Raw genomic sequence first — 20,767 nt, 5'->3', positions numbered from 1 at the left:
ACAATTAAAATATGAACTTTACACTCTATTCTTATAGAATTTAATAAAAACCCGGTTACTTCCGTCGTATTGGTAAGAAGGCGGACAAAGAAAGATATTCCACTTCGGCGGCTTCAATTTCCATGGATTGGGATTGAGGTTTATAAGTTTATTAAATATTAAAGTTGTAAACGCAACAGTACCAATACCACTATCTTTTCTATTACTGCTTTTGATCTTTCCTTAGTCCAACTTAGCCACGTATCTTTTTAAACGCAACAGTACCAATAACTTTTTCCATTTCCAGGCGGTGCCTTTGTCTCTTACTCTTTCCCTCCAACCTCTCTCTCTTTATGTATTTATAGGAGTGCTGCGGCATTTTAAGTAGTATTTTTATCAAAGGAAAACGATGGGACTTGGGATTTCAGAATCCAAGGTTGTCTATGTTGTTGTTCTTGTCATTTTCGTTTTGAATTGCTTCATCCAGTTTGGAACGGACGCTCAAATTTTGCCACAAAATGAAGGTATGTACTTTCCCACATAACACTAATAGTCTCTAACTGAACAATTTGTTCTCCTCTGCTTAATCTTATGTTTTTTTACCCTTTTTTGCTGAATCTTATGTTTTTTAGTCTTAGTACGCTGTTTTCTTTTCCGTGAATACAATTTCTTGCGAATTGTGTTTGATTTTCCACTCTTCTTCTTATGCCAGTTACTTGAAAGACTTTTCTGTGTTTTCTACTGGTAAAACAAATTAATCGAGTGAATTGCTCCTCGAATTTAATCGATTTGTATTTTAAATTTCTAGTGATCCAAGAATTCTATAGAAGGAAACTATTACGAAATTTTGGCATAAATGTTTCTGTTCTTTTCTTGAATTTATGTTTTGTCTATGCAATCAACCATTGGGTTATTATGGAAATGTTTTCCTCCAAATCACGATGGAAGAATCTCCTTTCGTAAATGACCATCTAATTTATATGATTATATGCTCATGAATTTCCTTCTCAAAAAAAGAAAAGAAAAAAAATTATATATATATGTTAACAATTTACTAGTATATGTATATGACCATTTATTTTTTTACATGTATTTGAAGTGATTTGATTAAGAAAAAAAAGTTCTTCAAACTAATTTGGAAATAAATTTTTTAAATTTTTTATATATATTTATTTAGGTGTAAATTTTAAAAATTTAATTGGTGAATTTCATGTTTCTATTTGTAGAATTTCTTTTCAAACTAGTTTGGTTGATTAATGACTCCCTTCTTTTTGGGTTTTGGGTTGGCTTCTCAACCCAAAAATAAAAAACATGGCCGTCGTTATCTATAGGTGGGGTCCATTTTGTGGTCTACTTTTAGAGATATGAACTTTTAACTACATGCATTAAATTTTTTGCATTGCATGTTGATGGTCCTCTATTTCTGTCTAGGCCTGGCTCACCGGGATATTTAATATTTAATTAATTTATACGGTCAAATGTCAGATTACTTATTTGACCTGTGCCTTATGACATTATTATTATTTTTTAAGTTATATAATTTTCTTTGATGGGCAAGGAAAGAAAAATTGTTTCTTTAATAAGGTAAGGTTATTTCCTTTAAACCAAAAAAAAAAAAAAAAAGGTAAGGTGAATATCTTTATTATATATAATAGTATTTTTTGATCATGTAAGTAAGGGTACGTTTGGTACACTGAATGAAGATTACGACGGAAATTATAATCTTTATTACTAGTAATAAAGTGTATTGTAATGTAATAATTAAACCTATTCATTAGTTTGGTTGTGAGTTATAACATTAAAATGAAACTTAATATTTATTTTAGGAAATATCTTATATATACAATTATATGTTCTTAAAAATTGTTATTTTTAAATTTAAGAGAGATATGTATTATTGTTTAATGGTTTTTTATTTTTATAATGGTTAGATGTATATGGAAAGTTTGTTTATTTGGAAATATATTAAGTTTTGAAATTATTACACTTACTAAGGAATAGTTAATACAACCTTTTAAAGAAGAATAATTATTCATTATTTTGAAGAATAGTTATTCATAAGGAATGGCTATTCCTTGTAATAAAAACATAACCAAATTAAAGAATAACTAAACCATAAGAATAACTATTACATTACATCGCCTATTACAGTTTACCAAACATGCCTTAAGTGCATTAAGGTCTTGAAATAGTTGTCTAATTTAGGGCAATATGGTCATAAATTGAACAGTTCTTTTCAATGGTTGTTACATTAAAAAAAAAAAAAAAAAAAAAAAAACTCGTGGAGGTCTGTTTTCAACAAAAAGTTAAATATATTGTTTCCAAAGAGACACGAGTATTAGATTATTAGGATTTAAACAAGAAAAATGGTTGCAAAAAAAAAAAATATATATATATATATATATATATTGGTAATAAAAATGTGAGGGTGGTGGTATACAGTCTATATCTTAAACATTATTGGTCTTAATTATATAGGTTGAATTGAACCCGAGGAAAGGAAATTATATGTATATGAGATATTGTCCCGTAGCAATAATAATTGCGCTTGGTGATGCGTGTCATCTGTCAATGGATAGGAAGATTAATTGTGCCATCTAGCTGTTGCTTGCGCAAATTACTCTGGTTGGCTCTAGCTAGTCGAGTCGAGGTCCGGGACATTATTTGTGTGCTCACAGACATTATTATTATTATTATCACTCTCTTTCTCCACTTGATGTGTATTGTTCTTTTGTGTTTTATGGTAACATATTCTTTAGCTTGTGTTGTTTCCAAAATTGGCCATCAGAATAAGAATATGACAGGGTCCTCAATTTCCCATATCTTCTTCTTTTATTTGTTGGGACCCTCTATTATTGTTCCCTGTCTCTCAATAATGAAATTCTTCTTCACTTTCATTGGATGGGCTCATCTCTTTCAAAACTTTTATGCCCTGAGAAGTGAGAACCAAAAAATGTTAATTATCAGCAATATGTCTATTGAATGAGATACGATCCTGGTCCCTATTACCTATTACTTATTACTGCTGAAACTTTTTTTTTTTTTTAAATAAAAATTTTAAAGTCATTATGTAACGGTTAATATGACCATTCACATTTACTTTTTGAGTAATTTTATTGACACAAATAATTTTATAACATTTTTACAAACTATTGTTGTAACCAATTCTTACTTGTTCTATCTAGTCCTACCATTAACATTATTTTTTTACACCTACTAATACCTACTCACCACATTAATAATTTTTTTTTTAAATATTGTAAAATAGTTTGTAATTTTAACATTTTCCCTACATTTATTGTAAAAATATTGTAAAATAGTTTGTAATGTAGCATTGCTTTTAATTTATTTAAATAAGTAATATTATCATTAAATAAATGATTTCATTTAATGTACATATTGATTTATTAGGAAAATTCAAACTATTTATGTAAGTTGGTTGGAGGAATATTCAATATAATTAATAGAAGTAGGAAATATAATAATTCTATAGACACACACCTAATTTCATAACTTGTTGACTTGTGTGAATGTTGGACCCTTTATGCATAAATAGACTCACCACTTTTCGTCAACTACTTACAATTACACAAATTAGTAAGTTGTGAAATTAGGTGTAAGAATGGTTATGTTATGTCCATACGTAGTCTTGTAGGAAATAATTTGGTTGGTTGGTGATATTAAATGAATTTAAATTTCTTTTTCTTTTTTGGCTTGGATCACTTTAGGGAACTTGAACTTGGCATCAATTAATTTGATTTTTGTTGACTTGACTAGATTTTGTTAGACCGGTATTAATTCCTTGTTTTCTTTCATATATATTTTTTAATAAATGTAAACTGTTATTAATTTTCTTGCAATATGATTATGCTTAACATTATAGCTTGATGTTCCAACCACTATATTGACTATCATGGCCAACATATATCTTTTGGTCAGACCAGGAATAAAAAAAATAAAAAAATTGTTATTTAATTTAGTTGTAGGTTCCAATTAGTTTAATTAGTAAAATCTCTGATGGTTGTATAAGAAATTTGGGGTTCAATCCCTATCTACACCAAAAACTGATTGGTATCTTGGTTTGATGATAAAGATATATCATTAGGAGCGGACGCCATAGGTTGAAATTCTCTCTCAAAAAAAAGAAAAAGTTTTTGACGATGTGATATACTAACATGTCAAAGATTAATGTGTATCAAAAAAAAAAAAAAAAAGAGTCAAAGATTTGTTTGATTATTAAGCATGTTGGAATTGAAATTTGAAATGACACTAATTATTAGCTTAGTCTATAGAGAAAGGATGTAAGAAAGGGTGTGACTACGTACATTTCATTTGGGTTTATTAAATAAAAAGAAACAATTACAATGTACCCACTCTTGTTTGATTCTATTATAACTTAGTACACAAACTTTCAATTATTACACAAACTTTTGCCTTTAAGAAATTTTAAATTTGGATAGAATCCAAACCAAAATGTAGCAATTCACTTTATAAATTAAATTGTGATAGGGTCAAACTATAAACTATGAATTGAAATTTACTCAAATAAAAATATGGTGTTTTAACTTTTATAAGAGTTAGATAAAAAGAGGATCATACTTGGATTCTTTCTTTACTTTGCGACCCAGTGGATTACTTTCTTTTGGGACCCAGTGATATGCATTCACAAAGACGGATGTTATTATTGAAGAATATGTACAGACGGTAGTTATATAAACACTCGCATGTCATATTGCTTCTTAGATAACTGTGCTACATAATATATGTTTTTTTTTTTTTTTTAATAAGATGATTATAACAAGTTTTTGGCTTTTGGTTTCCTTTTTCACTTGGATGTTGTCTAATTTTTTTTTTTTTTTTTAATTTTTTTTTCTATAACTTCCTTAATACGTATATAAATGCATATTACTAATTGACTTTGTATCTAACAGTGAAAGCTCTTGAAGCAATAAACTCAAAATTAAAAAACCTAAATTGGAAGATCAATGAAAATTTCTGCAGTACTAAGGGAAGTGTCAACAGATTCATTACAGAAGACATGCTAAGCAATGTCACATGCAACTGTTCTCTCAGCAGTGGCACTGTTCAGTCTGTTTGCAGCATCACTCACATGTATGGGCTTTGTTTTTCTTTCACATTCTCTAATTTTTTCTTGATAATAATGCACATAAAATGTTTACAAATATTTATTTGTGCAGTTCATTTATGGCTAGATTCTAGAAAATAGTTTGCAAATATTTTAGCTTGATGCTTTACTAATTGATACAATAATAGTAGTTACAGACAAAAAATGGTAGGTTACACACAACTTGACCTTTGATTATCAATAATATTGCCTTTGGAATGAGATCATGACGTCTTCTCTCCCCCTCACCAACTTCTCACCCTCCACCACCACCACCACCACCACAAACCTCTATACCATCTCTGCAAATATTAGAGAACAAACTGCTGTTTGCTAGAGGGGGAACACTGCTAATGTGATCAGGCCAAAGCGGATATTGAGAGAATTATGTTGATGAAGGAAAATTAGTTGGAGACAATATTCTCAACTACTATGTTCGAAGGAAAGGGATAAAAATACAAATTTCTTTAATAGACTTGCAAACTCTCATCGCTACAACAACATCATAGGGCGATTAGTGGTGGATAGGGGAAGATCATTAATCAGGATACCATCAAAGAGAAGATGGTGGATTTTTATAAGACTCTTTATTCGGAGTCTATAGTTCGTAGGCCTTTGTTGGATGACTCTTTATTCGGAGTCTATAGTTCGTAGGCCTTTGTTGGATGAGATTTTTTTATTTTTTATTTTTTGGGAAGATGATGTGTGTAGCTAGCTGGAAAGATGTTTTACAAAGGATGAGGTGTTTGAGGTAGTATCCAATATGAATGGGGATAAAGCTCCAGTCTTGATAGGTTCACGATGGCTTTTTTCCAATCCTGTTAGGGTATTCTGAAGGGAGGTATTATGAAGGTAATTCATTATCTCCATGCTCATGGTAATTTTGAAAAAAATCTCAATGTTACCTTCATCACTCTAATCCCAAAAAAACCTGGGGCAGTGGAGATTAAGGATTTCCAGTTGATTTGTCTGATTATTGGGTCTATAAGATCCTAACAAAGGTTTTGGCCATTAGGCTTGAAATTGTGCTTGATAAAGTGGTGCCTGAGCCTCAAAATGCTTTTGTCAAAGAGCGACAGATTTGAACTCAGTGTTGATTGCCAATAAATGCATAGATAGTTGCCTTAAATCAGGATTACCGGGAGTATTGTGCAGCAGACTTGGAGAAAGTGTATGATCATGTGCATTGGAATTTCTTGTCATATATGCTTTGACGGTGTGGGTTTGGTGCTTAATGGAGGTAGTGGATATTCTGGTGTATTTCCATGGTTCCATTTTTGGTGCTTATGAGTGGTAGTCAGGGTGGATTCTTTGATAGTTCACGGGGATTGAGACAGGGAGACCCTCTATCCCCCACACTTGTTTGTTATTGTTATGCCCTTAGCCAAATGTTTGAGAGGGCTAGGTTTAGCAACTTTATTTTAGGTTTCTCAGTGGGCAGAAGTGCCTAGAGACGTTTAGAGATTTCTCATCTCCTCTTTGTAGATAGTACTTTGATTTTTTATGGAGCAGATCCAGAGTAAATTTGGCATTTGGAACCAGTTTTTTTTTAGTTTCAGATTATTTTAGGTCTGAAGATAAATTTTGGGAAATCTAAATTGGTTCTAGTTGGTGATGCTCTCAATGTAGAAGCTTTGGCTGGTATTTTAAGATGCAAAGTAGCTAAGTTACCTATGACCTATTTGGGTGTTTCCTTAGGTGCCACTTTATAGCAAAAGAAATTTGGATTGGTGTGTTGGAGAAAATGGAGTGGTGATTGGTTGGGTGGAAAAGATTATATCTTTCTTAGGGGGGCTCTATCACTTTAATATAGAGCACCTTTTCCAGCCTGCCTACCTTCTACTTATCTCTGTTTCCTATCTCGGTGAATATTGCTAGACGTATTGAAAAATTACAAAAGGATTTTGTGTGGGTAGGATTGGGAGATTAGTTTAAGTATCACTTGGTAAAGTTGAAGACGTGTACTAGTTCAAAATGGGGGATTGGGTGTTCAGGATTTGGTTTTATTTAACAAGTCTTTGTTGGGGAAATGATTGTGGAGATAGCTATGGAAAGGAATGCCTTGTGGAGAAGGGTAATTGATGCTAAATATGGTAGCAGGTTGGGTTGGTGTTCTCATAGTGTGCAGGGCCCTATAGGGCTGGTTTGTGAAATTATATCAGGAAGGGGTGGGATGATTTTTATCCTTGTATCATCTTTAAGATGGGGGGTGGTTCTTCTATTAGATTTTGGCATGACCGTTGGTGTGAGGGACTTCCTTTGGAAAATATTTTCTCAGAGCTTTACAATATTGCTAGTAACAAGGAAGCTTCAATGGCTAAGTTGCTATTATCTTCCAGGGTACTTTCCATTGGAATATTAGTTTTATTCAGCTAGTTCAAGATTGGGAGTTAGAATCAGTTGCCTCTTCTGTGGACCTTATATATGCAGGTCCTTTGAGAAGGAATGGGGTGAATAAAATGTGTTGGAAATTTTCTCCTCCATGTGTTTTTAATGTTCTCTCTTATTATAAACCTTTACAACCTCTGATCACCTATTCTTTTGAAACTTTTTGTGAAAACCAAAGGTGCCTACAAAGGTCAGTTTCTTTACTTAGACAGCAGCATTAGGGAAAATTTTAACCTTTGATAATTTAAGGAGGCGAAAACTGGTGGTGATGGATTGGTGTTGTATGTGTAAGAGGAACAGGGAGACTAGTGATCACTTACTTCTACATTGCCAGTAGCTCAAGAGTTATGGAAATGGGGTTCATTGGGTCATGCCACATAGTGTTGTGGAACTTATAGCAAGTTGGTTAGGCAAGTTTAATAGACTCATAATAGAGGTGCTTTGAAGCATGATCCCTCATTGTCTTATGTAGGTCATATAGAGGGAAAGGAATAAAGGGGATGAAAGATTGATTCATGAGTTGAAGCTCTTTTTCTTTTAGACTTTGTTTGAATGGGCAAATGCTTTGGGTGTTGTTACTTTTATTTTTCTTCCTGATATGCTTGATATTTGTACTTTCATTGTTGTTTAGTGTTTTTTTTTTCTTTGTTGCCTCGTAGCACATTGCCTGTGTGCCTTGTTTTGTCTTTTTTTTTTTCCTTATAATTTTTTCAATGAAGTTTATTACTTAGCAATATATATATATATATATATAATGAAATGGAGCCTATGTATTAAGTGATGGAAACAAATTGGATTACCCAGTACTTGAGCCTATATATATACTTGTTGCACATAAAATACACCATCGCGCAACAGGATGGCAAAAACTTATTTTGATGGGGAATTTCTGGACTGAACTGATGCAGTGCATCATAGCTACCTGACTTGTTTATTCTAGTATTTGAGCTTTAGTAACAATTAACAAGCTTGTACTAGTTGTAACAAAGGTTGTTTAGGATAAGCTAGGAGCCTAATTAGTTACATAGGAGCCTAGTTAGTTGCACATGGGCCAGGAGCCTATGGCTTTAAACTAGCTAATAGCATGCATCCTTATCTAACTATAAATAGGCAAGCAAGTGTAATCTGTATTTGGTTTAGATAATCCAATACAAGTGTAAACTGAGAGGTATTTTCCAAGAGTGTGTCTATTGAAGAGTTGAAACACCCGTAGCCTACTTTAAGCAACTTAATCTTTCCTTTGTCCCTCCAACGAAGTTCCTAATCTCACCCACCATCATAAAGCTTCAGTAGATTTAAATCAAATTTGAAAAGTTAATTAAACTGGTAGTCTCTGTATATGCTGATTCTTATTGCATTCAGTTTCTTATTCTCTATCTCAATTATTTTTATGCTTTTTTCTTTATTTGCTATGACAGTCAGTTGAAGCGTCTTAATCTAAGCGGAGTTCTACCAGCTGATTTTGGAAATCTTATTAATCTGCAAGAACTGTAAGAGAAACATTCGTGTTTTTCTGCATCTAAGAAGTCAATTAACCTCATCATATTATCATTTTTGCTGAATTTTCCATAGAGATTTTTTTATTAAGAAGAGTAGTTATTGAGGTGTTCACACATTCTTCATTTATTCTATACACTACCATATTTCTCATAGGATTCCAGTTGGCTTTCTTAGAACTTGTAAAAATTAAGAGCATTACTTGTTATTAAATTGATGATGATATGGCAAACTACCATTAAAACAACAAAAACATTTAATTTCTATTGGATACTTAAAAACCAGCTAAGTGTATATAATTCTACCAGACAGGTTTGTATATATCTTCTAGATTTAGTTGCCAAGTCCAAGTACGCACTAATGCAACATGCCAACCATATTGTATTAACCATGAAAAATACTTCTATGTTTTCTGAGTAGATATTCACATTAATACAATCATTAAGGAACTTGGTGTGCCTTTTCCAAACAATATGTAGTCCATTTTAGGGGTGTTTGGTAGTGTATTTTGAACAACAATTTTCAGTGTTTAAACAATATTACACGTATTTCTATACATTTTTTCACTCACACGTATTTCTAAAAAATACAAACAACGTTACTAGAACAACATTACCAAACAGGCCCTTATATTTCAGTAAATTTTGACTTCATCAAAGATTGCCCTTTTTGCCTTATGACCTCGAAATTGAGAAAGACCAAATGATTTTTTTTTCATTTAACAGTGATCTCAGTTTCAACTACATCAGTGGATCAATTCCTTCTAGTTTCTCTCAACTCCCTCTTGTCATTCTGTAAGTTACTTTTTGCATTTGTATCTATAAGAGTCTTTATTATTTGCCATATAGGTGTTGACCGAAGGGGTCAAGAGGTTGGTCATTTCCTAACAGTTGGTATTCTGCAGGTCCCTTTCAGGAAATCGGTTAAGTGGTAAAATTCCTAATGGAATTGGTGAGATTGGCTCACTTGAGGAGCTGTAAGTCTTGACGTAGATTTTATTGCTTAATTAAACAAAGAATGGTGTACAACTTGGGTTACAGTTTAAGTTGCATTTTATAGGGTTCTGGAAGCTAATCAGCTTGATGGACGTCTTCCTGAAAACTTAGGAAATTTGAGCAACTTGAAGAAACTGTAATATTTTTGCCTCTATTTTCCCTTTTAATTTCTTCTTTGTATTTATTTTTTCTGTTTTTTTTTTTTCCCTCTCCCTGGGAAATAGTCTTTCACTAATAATGCATTCTGGTTTAATAAGCTGCACTATCTTTTTTGCAAAAAAAAGTGTTTTCTAATTCATAATGGGCAATGAAAAGGCACTGATTAGAACTATAGAAGATAAGTGCTAAATATGATGAGCTAATTCATTGATTTTAACAATATCCAGGGGTCTGTAATCTTTCCTTACATTTCTTTTAACTCTACCAGTTTTTAACTTTTCTTCAGTTTGATACTGTAGTATGATTTTTAGGATGCAAATGCATTTTTTCAAGATAAATTCCTCAAACGTGCTGTTATTCATTTTCATGCAAAAGTATATCTCATTCAGATACTAGTATGTTTTTGTGTCTTCTCTGAGTTCAATGAAACTGAAGATTGTATTTGTCATTCATTTTGGATATTTCAAGTTTGAACTCATATCTGTATGGATGGCTATCTTGCTTTCGATGTCTTTTGTGACTCTGCCTTACACATAGTATCTATGTTGACCGTCAGCACCTTGTTTTATAGGCTTCCACAATATTTTGCTGCCTTGCCTCGTGGAAATGCATGACTGAATATTTCTTTATCTTGCAGTGTTCTTAATGCAAACAATTTTACGGGCACAATACCAGAAACATTTGGAAAATTAACGAACTTAACTGATTTGTAAGTAATTCAATTTGACACGATTAGTGGACATATAGCCTTTAGAATACCAAAATTCCTAAACTTGAGATACTGCCTGCAGTAGGATAGATGGGACTGCAATATCAGGGAAGATACCTGGTTTTATTGGGAACTGGAGCAGACTTGATAGACTGTAAGTGTTGTGCTTAATTAATTTTATCTGCCATTTTTTTCCTCTTGGAGTTTTGACTTCAAAACTTTTTTTTTTTTTTTGTTATCTAAGGAAATATTAATCACTTGCAGTGATATGCAAGGCACGTTCATGGAGGGGCCCATCCCTGTCACCATATCCCTGTTATCAAATTTAACCGAGCTGTGAGTGCATGCTCCTTAGGTGGTCTTATACATTGGTACAAAATGTGAAATGTACGAAGGTGGCACACATTATTTTTCTAATCTTTCATGTTTGTCAGGAGGATATCTGATTTGAAAGGATTGAGTATTGGATTTCCTAATTTGAAGGATTTGAAAAAGTTAAAATATTTGTAAGTTATATTTTTTACTTGTTTCTTGCAACAAATAATCCTATGTAATTAACTTTTCAGTTTTGTTAACTTTCTGATTTTTGGTCTTATTCCTGTGCCTCAGGGTTCTAAGAAATTGCTTAATCACTGGTTTAATCCCAGGTTACATTGGAGAGTTAGAATCTTTGAAGCGATTGTAAGTTTCTTAAAATGGGTATACTCATAGAGACATTTTACTTGGGAATTTCTATTTCTATATCTAGTTTGATTACTTTTTTATGTTCTGGCTTCTGTCATTATGAGACATCTTATATGGTTTATTCTAGCAAGTGTTATGAAGTGACTTGAGAAGAACAAAATGGAGTTTCAATTTGTTGTTGAAGTTGTTATTGATTGTCAACACTATTGCTCATTATTTTGAGATGATTGACTGCTACCAACATATAAACTTTGAGATTTTTATTCAATGAAAGAGAGGTCAGGTGGCATATGGATATCTAATATAGGTTCAATTCTATCAATAGGGAATTGAACACTTTTTTCCGTACTTATAGGGAAACCAAACACATAAAGGAATAAAGCATCACATTATTTCTAAATATCTACCTACTAATTAATCGACCAAACTTAGTGATATTTATCCTCTTTCCATGATAGAGGTTGGTTTGGGATTAACTTCTTGTTGATGTAATATGAGGGGTTAAGCATGTTAAGATTACTCTTTCTTCTTCTTCACCCCCCCCCCCCCCCCACCCCCAGTCCTTTTGTTCTTAGAGAAAGGAAAAAGGGTTGCTTGATTTATTTGCAATTATTTTGTATGCTATTTTTAGCAAGAGAGTTTCTTATTCTCATAAAAAGGAATCATGTAGTCGAAAATGAAATTGTTCTCTCTTTTAAAACTAGGTTAACTTTACCACAGTTTATCTATTTATTCTTTATTCTCTCTCTCTCTCATTGAACTTTTCTTTCCAATATTTTTGCTTCTTGTTTCTCATTATGTTATCCATGGATAGAATATTTTATTTTGAGGACTTTGAGATACTAGACGGACTTGTGATGATCCAGTGGCAATTGAATCATTTCAATTCAAGAAATTCTACTGTTTATGCATTTTATTTTGAAATCTGCCTATTGCCTATATGTCACTGAATGAATGGTAATTTTTCTCAACATTTTATGGGAAAAAAGTGTAATGTTTACTACTAAACTTTCTGCTGATGGCTTTATTTCTGCAAGAAACTGCATTTTGGAGGATCAAATTTTTCCCGAATATGTTAGTACAACAAAATAAAATATAAATCTTGTTTAATGAATTGAATTCCATTTTCTGTAATTTATATATTTTTGATAATATGAGATTTTTATTTTCTTGTAGAGACCTGAGCTTCAATAATTTGAGTGGTCCAATTCCAGATACATTTTGGAATCAAAAGCTAAATGACATGTATGGCATAGAGCAAAAATTAGTTCAATTACGCAATGTTTTATGTTTAATTTATTTCTCAAATTGTCCCTGTTTGGATCCTTCAATGTGACTACTCATTTGGGAGGAAAAGACATGACACAAACATTTTATGGATGTAGGTACTTAACCAACAACTCATTAAGTGGAGAAGTGCCGAAATGGGTATTGGAGTACACCAAAAATAATTGGTAGGTCTAATTTAAGTCCAGAATCTTTATTTCATTAGGCTCTAAATTTGTCAATGTACTTGATTTTAATTGTGAGATCTTGTGTGAGTCATGTGTTTGAATTGTGAGCTCATTGAATTCTCATTCTTTCCCAGTTAAGAATTTTTTCATAATGTCATGATGAAATGTATTGCAGGGATATATCTTACAACAATTTTTCAGGGTCACCTCAGATTAATTGTGAGACACGATCACATGTGTAAGTTTCTTCTGTATTAAACACTTTTGTAGTCAAAACTTTTCCTAAAAAGGATGGAAAAAAAATCACTAATAATTCCTCTTAAATCAAGGCTAAGTAAAATGTAAAAATGACTAACATATTCATTGTCTTTTAATGCCAACAATGTATCTTTATTATGAAACAGGAATTTGGTTTCCAGTTATTCATCTGTGGAGAGCAACTCGTAAGTTTTTTAACTTCCTAAGACACGTTTACTCTTCCTGCTCAAAATGCATCAAAAACAAAATTATTTGATTGGACCTAAACTTTTCAAATTCTAGAATTCCTTGGTGCTTGAAGAAGGGCCTTCCCTGTTCCAAAAAAGCAAAACGTAAGTAAAGATACATATCAGATTGTGCTTTTATGAACTTCAGTAGTTTACTATTCAAGTTACTTGTGACACTGACGGAACTTTTGTATCACACACTTACTCTTATATCTGCAGATTATTCCTTGTTTATTAATTGTGGAGGAGAAAAAAAAAACTTTGAGGGGAATGAATATGAACAGGACATAATTCCAGATGGGCGATCACAATTTAGTTCTATTTCTGAAGAATGGGGTTATAGCAGCACAGGAGTCTTCATGGGTGAGGACGATACTCCATACCGTGCACAGAATACATTTTCTCTGAATGTGACTGGTATCTATGAGACAGCTCGAGTTGCCCCTTTATCACTTAAGTACTATGGCCTTTGCTTGCAAAAGGGAAGTTACAAAGTAAAGCTCCACTTTGCTGAAATAATGTTTTCTAATGACCAGACATTTAGCAGCCTGGGGAGGCGCATATTTAATGTCTCGATTCAAGTGAGTTGACGGAGGATTTCATGATTAAAATATAGCTTGTTATATGATGCCTTCCAAGATTTTCTTGGTTTGAACAGAGAAAGGATGTTCATCTTCTGGCTGGAGCTTGCAAGTTTTAATTTGACTTTTCCTTTTCCTTTTTAATTTTTTTAATTTTTATTTTTTCCAGGGAAAGTTGGAGTTGAAGGACTTCAACATTGTGGAGGAAGCTCAAGGTGTTGGTATACCCATCATTAAGGAATTTGATGATGTTCTTGTAAGTGGTAGCACCATGGAGATTCATTTTTACTGGGCAGGGAAAGGAACTACTGCCATTCCTGTCAAAGGTGTTTATGGACCTCTTATATCTGCCATTGAAGTGACACCAAGTAAGTTTTTCCTGCAATTTAGGATCTCTACCTTTTTTGTCATTAACTTGCATGTACGTAATTCCTCTCCTTTTGTAGACTTTGAAGTCGGTAGCGGCCTATCAGTTGGAGCTATTGTTGGCATTGTACTTGCATCATGTGTGATCCTTGTTTTGATTTTGGCGTTTCTTTGGATGAAGGGTTACCTAGGGAAGAAAGACCTTGAAGATAATGGTAAGATCAATCACATTTTTTTTAATAAAAAAAAAGATATGGAGAAAGTACCATATAGGAACTTTTTGATGGTTACAATTGCAAGTTGGAAATAAAATAAGAAGTGTCTTTTGTTTTCTTTTTTGTCATTAGCAGTTCATGGTCATTAACTACTCTTTCACTCATACATGAACTCACATATACACTACACAGATAAATGCTCCAGGATCTTTTTCTGTAGCTTTGGCATTCAAGCCAATCCACCACCTACACTCTTTCTCTCTCTCTCTCTCCACACACACACACACACACACACACACACACACCAAAATACTAGATCTAGTGCCATAACAGATTTGACTCCCTGAAACACTGTTTCTATATAAGAATGATAAATCATATATCAGTGTTTCTATATAAGAATGATAAATCATATATCAAACTAATGTATTGGAAAAATTGGGTACTATCATATAGCTTTGCTTCAGCTAAATTCACGAGTTGAGGATAAGCAGACTCGAACCACTAACATCCATCACATGGTAAATTGCTGCCACTCAGGCCTCCGACTAATTCTACCATAGAGGCCAATGATAGACAATAACTACCCCCAAACACAACTTACAACTTTCATCATATTGTGCCCTCCAAAGAGAAACTCTTCTCAAAATCTCAAAATCTCAAAAACTGGTGTTGGGTTGAAATCCCATTTTAACTAAGGATTCTTGTGGTTCTAGAGGATCCAGTTACAGGAAAAAATCAAAGAACACTTTGCTCCATAATTGTATTATTGGCTAATAGAAGGTTCAGCTCTTTTAGCAATGCAGAAGGGCAACACTAGGCATAGGCATTGTACTGTGCAATGGTTAATTTATCGTGGGATCCTCATTCTCATTTCAACTTATATTTGGTATTGCCTATTCACAACTATGTTAAGTGTTTTTTGATATTATACATTGAAAAGATGATGCAAAATCACTGCTTGGCAAAGATTCATAATCAATTGTATTTTGGTTTAATTGATCTTTAACATTCTAATAGAAAGACATATCGATCCTTCTTTTTTATGGATGTGTGTTTTTCTATGTTCTTAACACTGTTTACCTTGTAGAAATACATTTTATCATAGCAAAAATATTGTTTTCATTCAAAAGTTTTCTTCAAGTTTGTTTTTTGTCCCTAATCTATTTAAACATTACACATTATGTCTTTCCATCCACTCTTGTTTTTATCATATTTGTCTAACTAGGTGGTACTATTTTTAGCATTAAAGAATTTGAGATGTTTGACCTAGGCCACTACATTTAAACAAAAAAAGAAAAAAAAAAGAAAAAAGAAAAAAGAAAAAAAGGAAAGGTACATACACACAAGGTGAACATGCGGTACGAAACTATTGGTTAAACGCAACGTATGAAAGATATTTTTAAAGTTTAGGAAGGAAAAGGTAATTTTATTCAATAGTTAAGGGAAAAAAAAAAAAAATCTTCTTGAAATTTGAGGTTGAAAGTGTAATGTTTCAATATTTTAGGGACAAAAAAATAACTTATTAAAGTTTATGGGCGAAAAACCAACTTCATGCAAACTTTTGTAATGAAAACAATATATTTGCCTTTTATCATCTATCCTTTCTATTATTCACTCTCTCTTGGAAATTTTCTAACTTCTTTTATCTTCTTACAGAACTACGTGGTCTAGATTTACAAACAGGTTATTTTACTTTAAGACATATTAAAGCTGCCACTGGGAACTTTGACCTTGCAAATAAGATAGGTGAAGGAGGCTTTGGCCCAGTTTACAAGGTAATTATGGATTATTGATATTTATTATTGGTAGGTGTGATCACTTGCAACATTTTGGCCATGTTCACTAGTGTGAGTACTAATTCAAGATTGTAAAAATATGATTATGAAATTGCTTTTCTTGTTCTTAGGGTGTACTATCAGATGGTGCTTTAATTGCTGTTAAGCAGCTATCCTCCAAATCGAAGCAAGGGAACCGTGAATTTGTTACTGAGATAGGCATGATATCTGCATTGCAACATCCAAATCTTGTGAGGCTTTATGGATGTTGCATTGAAGGAAACCAGTTGTTACTAATATATGAATACATGGAAAACAATAGTCTTGCCCGTGCACTTTTTGGTAAGTCCTTCACTAACATCCACCTTTTTTATATGGACAAAGTTTAGTTACAAAATTGGTTGTAGCCTAAGGCTAAAACTTTACTCAATATCATTAATATTACTATATATTTTGAAAATCTAATAATTGGATTGCATGTTCTTTACGTTCTTAATACACATATCAAATTTTGTGCCAATTAGATATTATTTACTAGGTAATCTATAAGTTTATGTCTTATGCGTAATTTTAAACTACAAAAAACTTGCAATTTAAATAATTTATTGATGACATGACTATTGATCTTTAATTTTCTAGAAATTTTGCAAGTATGGTGGATATAAGAAGAAAATATAATCTAATGATAAATTTGTCAAAATTCACTTTCAATAAAAAGATATTGAGTAAGGTTGTAGCCTTAGGTTACAACTAATTTTGTAGCTAAATTTTGTCATTTTTATATATATCAAGAGTAAGACTTATTGTTGAAAACTCTCTCCCTCGGTTTTGAATTTTAGGTCGTGAGGAGCACCAGCTACATTTGGATTGGCCAACAAGGAGGAAGATATGCTTGGGAATAGCCAGGGGGTTAGCTTATCTTCATGAGGAATCAAGGTTGAAAATTGTTCACAGAGACATAAAGGCAACAAATGTGCTCCTTGATAAGGATCTAAATGCCAAGATATCTGACTTTGGTTTAGCTAAGCTTGATGAAGAAGAGCAGACGCATATTAGTACACGAATAGCCGGAACAATGTGAGTTCTCTCTCTCTCTCTCTCTCTCTCTCTCTCTCTCTCTCTCTCTCTCTCTCTCTCTCCACCTATATTTAGCTTCTTGAAATACAACTGGTTTATGATATAATAAATTTTAACATAGGTAATGAAAACAATACAAATAATCATGTGGACAGAGTGTTCCTCCAAATTGGGTTAGAGGAAAGTTCCTCCAACCCACTATGTGACAACATGAAAAACTATACATGAGTAATTTTAGTTATATGAATTATTTAATATTCACATGACTTGTTTATATTATATAATGAATCATGTGATTTAATACACGTAGATAGTCATTATATACAACCATGTAGCAAGTTGAAAGAGATTTCTCTAACTTGATTTGGAGAGAAATTTTGTCCATTATTTCTTGTTAAAAAAAAAATCATACCAGATGCTCAAAAACTCACACTTTTTGCGGGGTTGGACAGAGTACATTGGATTTAATATATAATGTGTATAATAAGAATTAACCAACAATGACTGAATTTTTATTTTGCCATTTAATGTTGTAGCAGTGTTGTGATGTAATACATTGCACTTTCATTTTTATACTGTCTAATATGCGAGCAGAAAACCTTACTCTTATATTTAGAAAATGTTTTAGATGTTTTTGTAATGGGATATTAGAAAGCCTCTCTTAGTTGGCACATATACTCACTATTCTAGTGCCATCTGTTTTTTTTCAGAGGTTATATGGCTCCTGAGTATGCAATGAGGGGTTACTTGACTGATAAAGCAGATGTTTATAGTTTTGGAGTAGTAGCTTTGGAGATTGTTAGTGGGAAAAGCAACACCAATTACAGGCCAAAGGAGGAGTTTGTTTATCTTCTGGATTGGGTAAATATTTATTCCATTCTTAGAGGATCCTTTTTTTTAACAATTGTTACTGTTATATTTTCTTTACAATGAATAAAAGGTTGCTTAATTTGGGAAGATACAGAAATTCTTTTCTCTCTTGTATTTGCATTAATATACTTTCATGCTTATCATCTTCTCTACTTACCAACTTGGCAAGTATGCATGACATCATGAATGTTTATCTTTGCTCTTTTACATGAAATTGAAGGCCTATGTCTTACAAGAGCAAGGAAACCTACTCGAACTTGTGGATCCAAGGCTTGGTTCAAGCTACTCCTCTGAAGAGGCAATGAGGATGCTCAGCTTGGCTCTTTTATGCACCAACCCCTCTCCCACTCTCAGACCATTAATGTCTTCCGTAGTAAGTATGATTGAAGGAAAATGTGCAGTTCAAGCACCAATAATAAAGCGCAGTGAAACAAACCTGGATCCAAGGTTTAAAGCTTTTGAGAAGCTTTCACATGACAGCCAAACACACTTGAGCTCCACCTTTTTGCATGACAGTCAAACGCAGAGAGACATGTCAATGAATGGGCCATGGATTGATTCCTCATTTTCTGTCCAAAGTAAGGATGAGACCAGCGGAGACCATTCTTCATCAAGCAAGCTTCTTCAGGATCTTCATGACGTAAATTTAGAGTGATTGATGAATAAAGAAAAATACACAGGATTTTTTTCCCCAATCAAATTGAATTCTTGGATTTGGCTCAACTGGGATTAGATTCTCTCTCTCTTATTTACAGATGGATTCTCTCTCTATTATTTACAAATGGATGGACATGATATATTATGTAATATATAAACATGTAATATGCTAATCAGTAATTCGGGTAAGTACAAAAAAATTATGATCTTTTTTCTCTGTTTTAAGAATTTATTATGATTTTATTTGTATGTAGAACAATTTGGACTAGGATGTCCAACAATTTGAACAATAAGGGTGCTATGCATGTGGTTCTTAGACCTAATTTGGGTGGCGACTCTATTTACACCTTAGGCCAAGGTGTACTTCCCATGGATTTTTGGTGAAACTCGAAAAGGCCCATCTTGCACCCACAATACCCTCAATGGGAACTTTGTGAGGGAAGGAGGAAATTTTCCCTTTTTTGACTTTACTGAACCTGGGATGGATAAAAGGGCAGGATGTGTCCTGGTTGGAAGATATTCTTTGAAGAGAAACTCACTTTTAAGGAAAATTCTAGGGTGGTGATTGAGGAGGTTCAATAAGAAATTGACTGGATGGACTACATGTATGCTAAAACAATGGCAACACTGTTGACACTAAGATAGAGGGGGACATGCTAGCCATCATTTGTGAGAGCCAAGTGATCTGCCTACATTCATCATGCCTACTGATGGGCATTCTAGTTGGACTTAGGTTGGATTTTTCTAAAGTCATAGGAAAAATGTCCTATAACGCAAGTTTTGATGTACCTTTCAATATTTTTAATAAGATGAATTTTGATGTGTCCTATAATATTTAAACTTTGCAGTTAAATGATTCTAATGAATTTGAAAATGAAATTAATAAACAATTGGAAAGAAAAATTGAACCTATAAAACCAATGCTTGAAACTCTTAATTAGGAAAATTGTGAAAATCCACTCTTAATTAAAATTGGTTCCACTTTAAATCCACTAGAAAAGCAAGATTTGAAAGAACTTCTAATAGAATATCAAGAAGTGTTTGCATGGCCCTATTAAGATATGCCTAGCATAGATCACGAGATATAGCGCAACATTGCATTGATATGAATTCCCATATAGTGCTTGTGAAGCAAAAGTTAAGGCACATGAGAATTGAGTGGGTCCTTAAGATCAAAGGAGAGGTTACCAAGTAATTGAAAGTATGGTTCATCAAACCCGTACACCAAGCTGATATATCGTAAAATGATGAGTTAAAATGACCTTTGCTAACATCTCCTAGGCCATGAATGGAAACAAAACCATCTATCTATAATCAATATCAATATATATATATAAAAGCAAAGACCTCATGCATGTTCTGCCATGTGGCACTCTAAGCTTCTATTTAGTCTTTTTAACCTTTTTTTACATTAAATTTTTTAACTGTACCCCAATAATTTATAGTAACTTATTTTTACTGTCACATATATGGCCTAAGGTTGACAATGACCAAACAATTGTAATCTTCTAAAAAAAAAATAACTACGTTGTCAAAGTAGATGAGAAGCCCAAGCCCATAAATATTGACCCAAATATGAATTTCCCATCAACATGTAGCTGAAAGGCTACAACCTTTGACCCACCCCAACTTTGAACCCCCACCAATGTGTAGCTCAAAGAATAACCCACGCTAAACACCCCACCAACGTGTAGCTCAAAGGCTAACCCACGCCAAGGCTGACCCACCCCATAGTTCAGTAGATGAAA

At 32.9% G+C, this 20,767-nt stretch overlaps 1 protein-coding gene across 3 annotated transcripts; it reads left to right on the top strand.

Moving 5' to 3' along the window:
* Positions 1-200: 200 nt before the first annotated feature.
* Positions 201-19,777, top strand: LOC115957946 (probable LRR receptor-like serine/threonine-protein kinase At1g53430). Of its 3 annotated transcripts, XM_031076299.1 has the most exons (24): positions 201-503; positions 4,911-5,091; positions 8,911-8,982; positions 9,715-9,783; positions 9,894-9,965; positions 10,049-10,120; positions 10,781-10,852; positions 10,935-11,006; positions 11,117-11,188; positions 11,287-11,358; positions 11,462-11,533; positions 12,713-12,781; positions 12,922-12,990; positions 13,166-13,228; positions 13,395-13,433; positions 13,531-13,580; positions 13,695-14,056; positions 14,226-14,424; positions 14,503-14,637; positions 16,297-16,415; positions 16,547-16,757; positions 17,255-17,492; positions 18,203-18,353; positions 18,583-19,776. In XM_031076299.1, the coding sequence occupies exons 1-24, from the start codon at positions 389-391 to the stop codon at positions 19,015-19,017; spliced, it is 3,081 nt and encodes a 1,026-aa protein (XP_030932159.1). In that variant the 5' UTR covers positions 201-388; the 3' UTR covers positions 19,018-19,776. The 3 variants fall into 3 exon arrangements, with proteins under 3 accessions (XP_030932159.1, XP_030932157.1, XP_030932158.1); XM_031076297.1 differs by having other exon boundaries at positions 14,226-14,637; positions 18,583-19,777; XM_031076298.1 differs by lacking the exon at positions 12,713-12,781 and having other exon boundaries at positions 14,226-14,637; positions 18,583-19,777.
* Positions 19,778-20,767: the final 990 nt, after the last annotated feature.

Source organism: Quercus lobata, chromosome 8 (assembly GCF_001633185.2).
Source record: "Quercus lobata isolate SW786 chromosome 8, ValleyOak3.0 Primary Assembly, whole genome shotgun sequence".
In the NCBI taxonomy this organism is placed as follows: Eukaryota; Viridiplantae; Streptophyta; class Magnoliopsida; order Fagales; family Fagaceae; genus Quercus; species Quercus lobata.
The sequence above is the reverse complement of the archived record's forward strand: the minus strand, read 5'-3'. Positions and strand labels throughout refer to the sequence as shown.

Bases quoted from the DNA above. Each gene is read 5' to 3' on its own strand.
- LOC115957946 (XM_031076297.1), top strand. From the start codon at position 389: ATGGGACTTGGGATTTCAGAATCCAAGGTTGTCTATGTTGTTGTTCTT. The intron at 11,359-11,461 runs GTAAGTTATATT...CCTGTGCCTCAG, and splicing joins TTGAAAAAGTTAAAATATTT to GGTTCTAAGAAATTGCTTAA. The intron at 17,493-18,202 runs GTGAGTTCTCTC...GTTTTTTTTCAG, and splicing joins ACACGAATAGCCGGAACAAT to AGGTTATATGGCTCCTGAGT.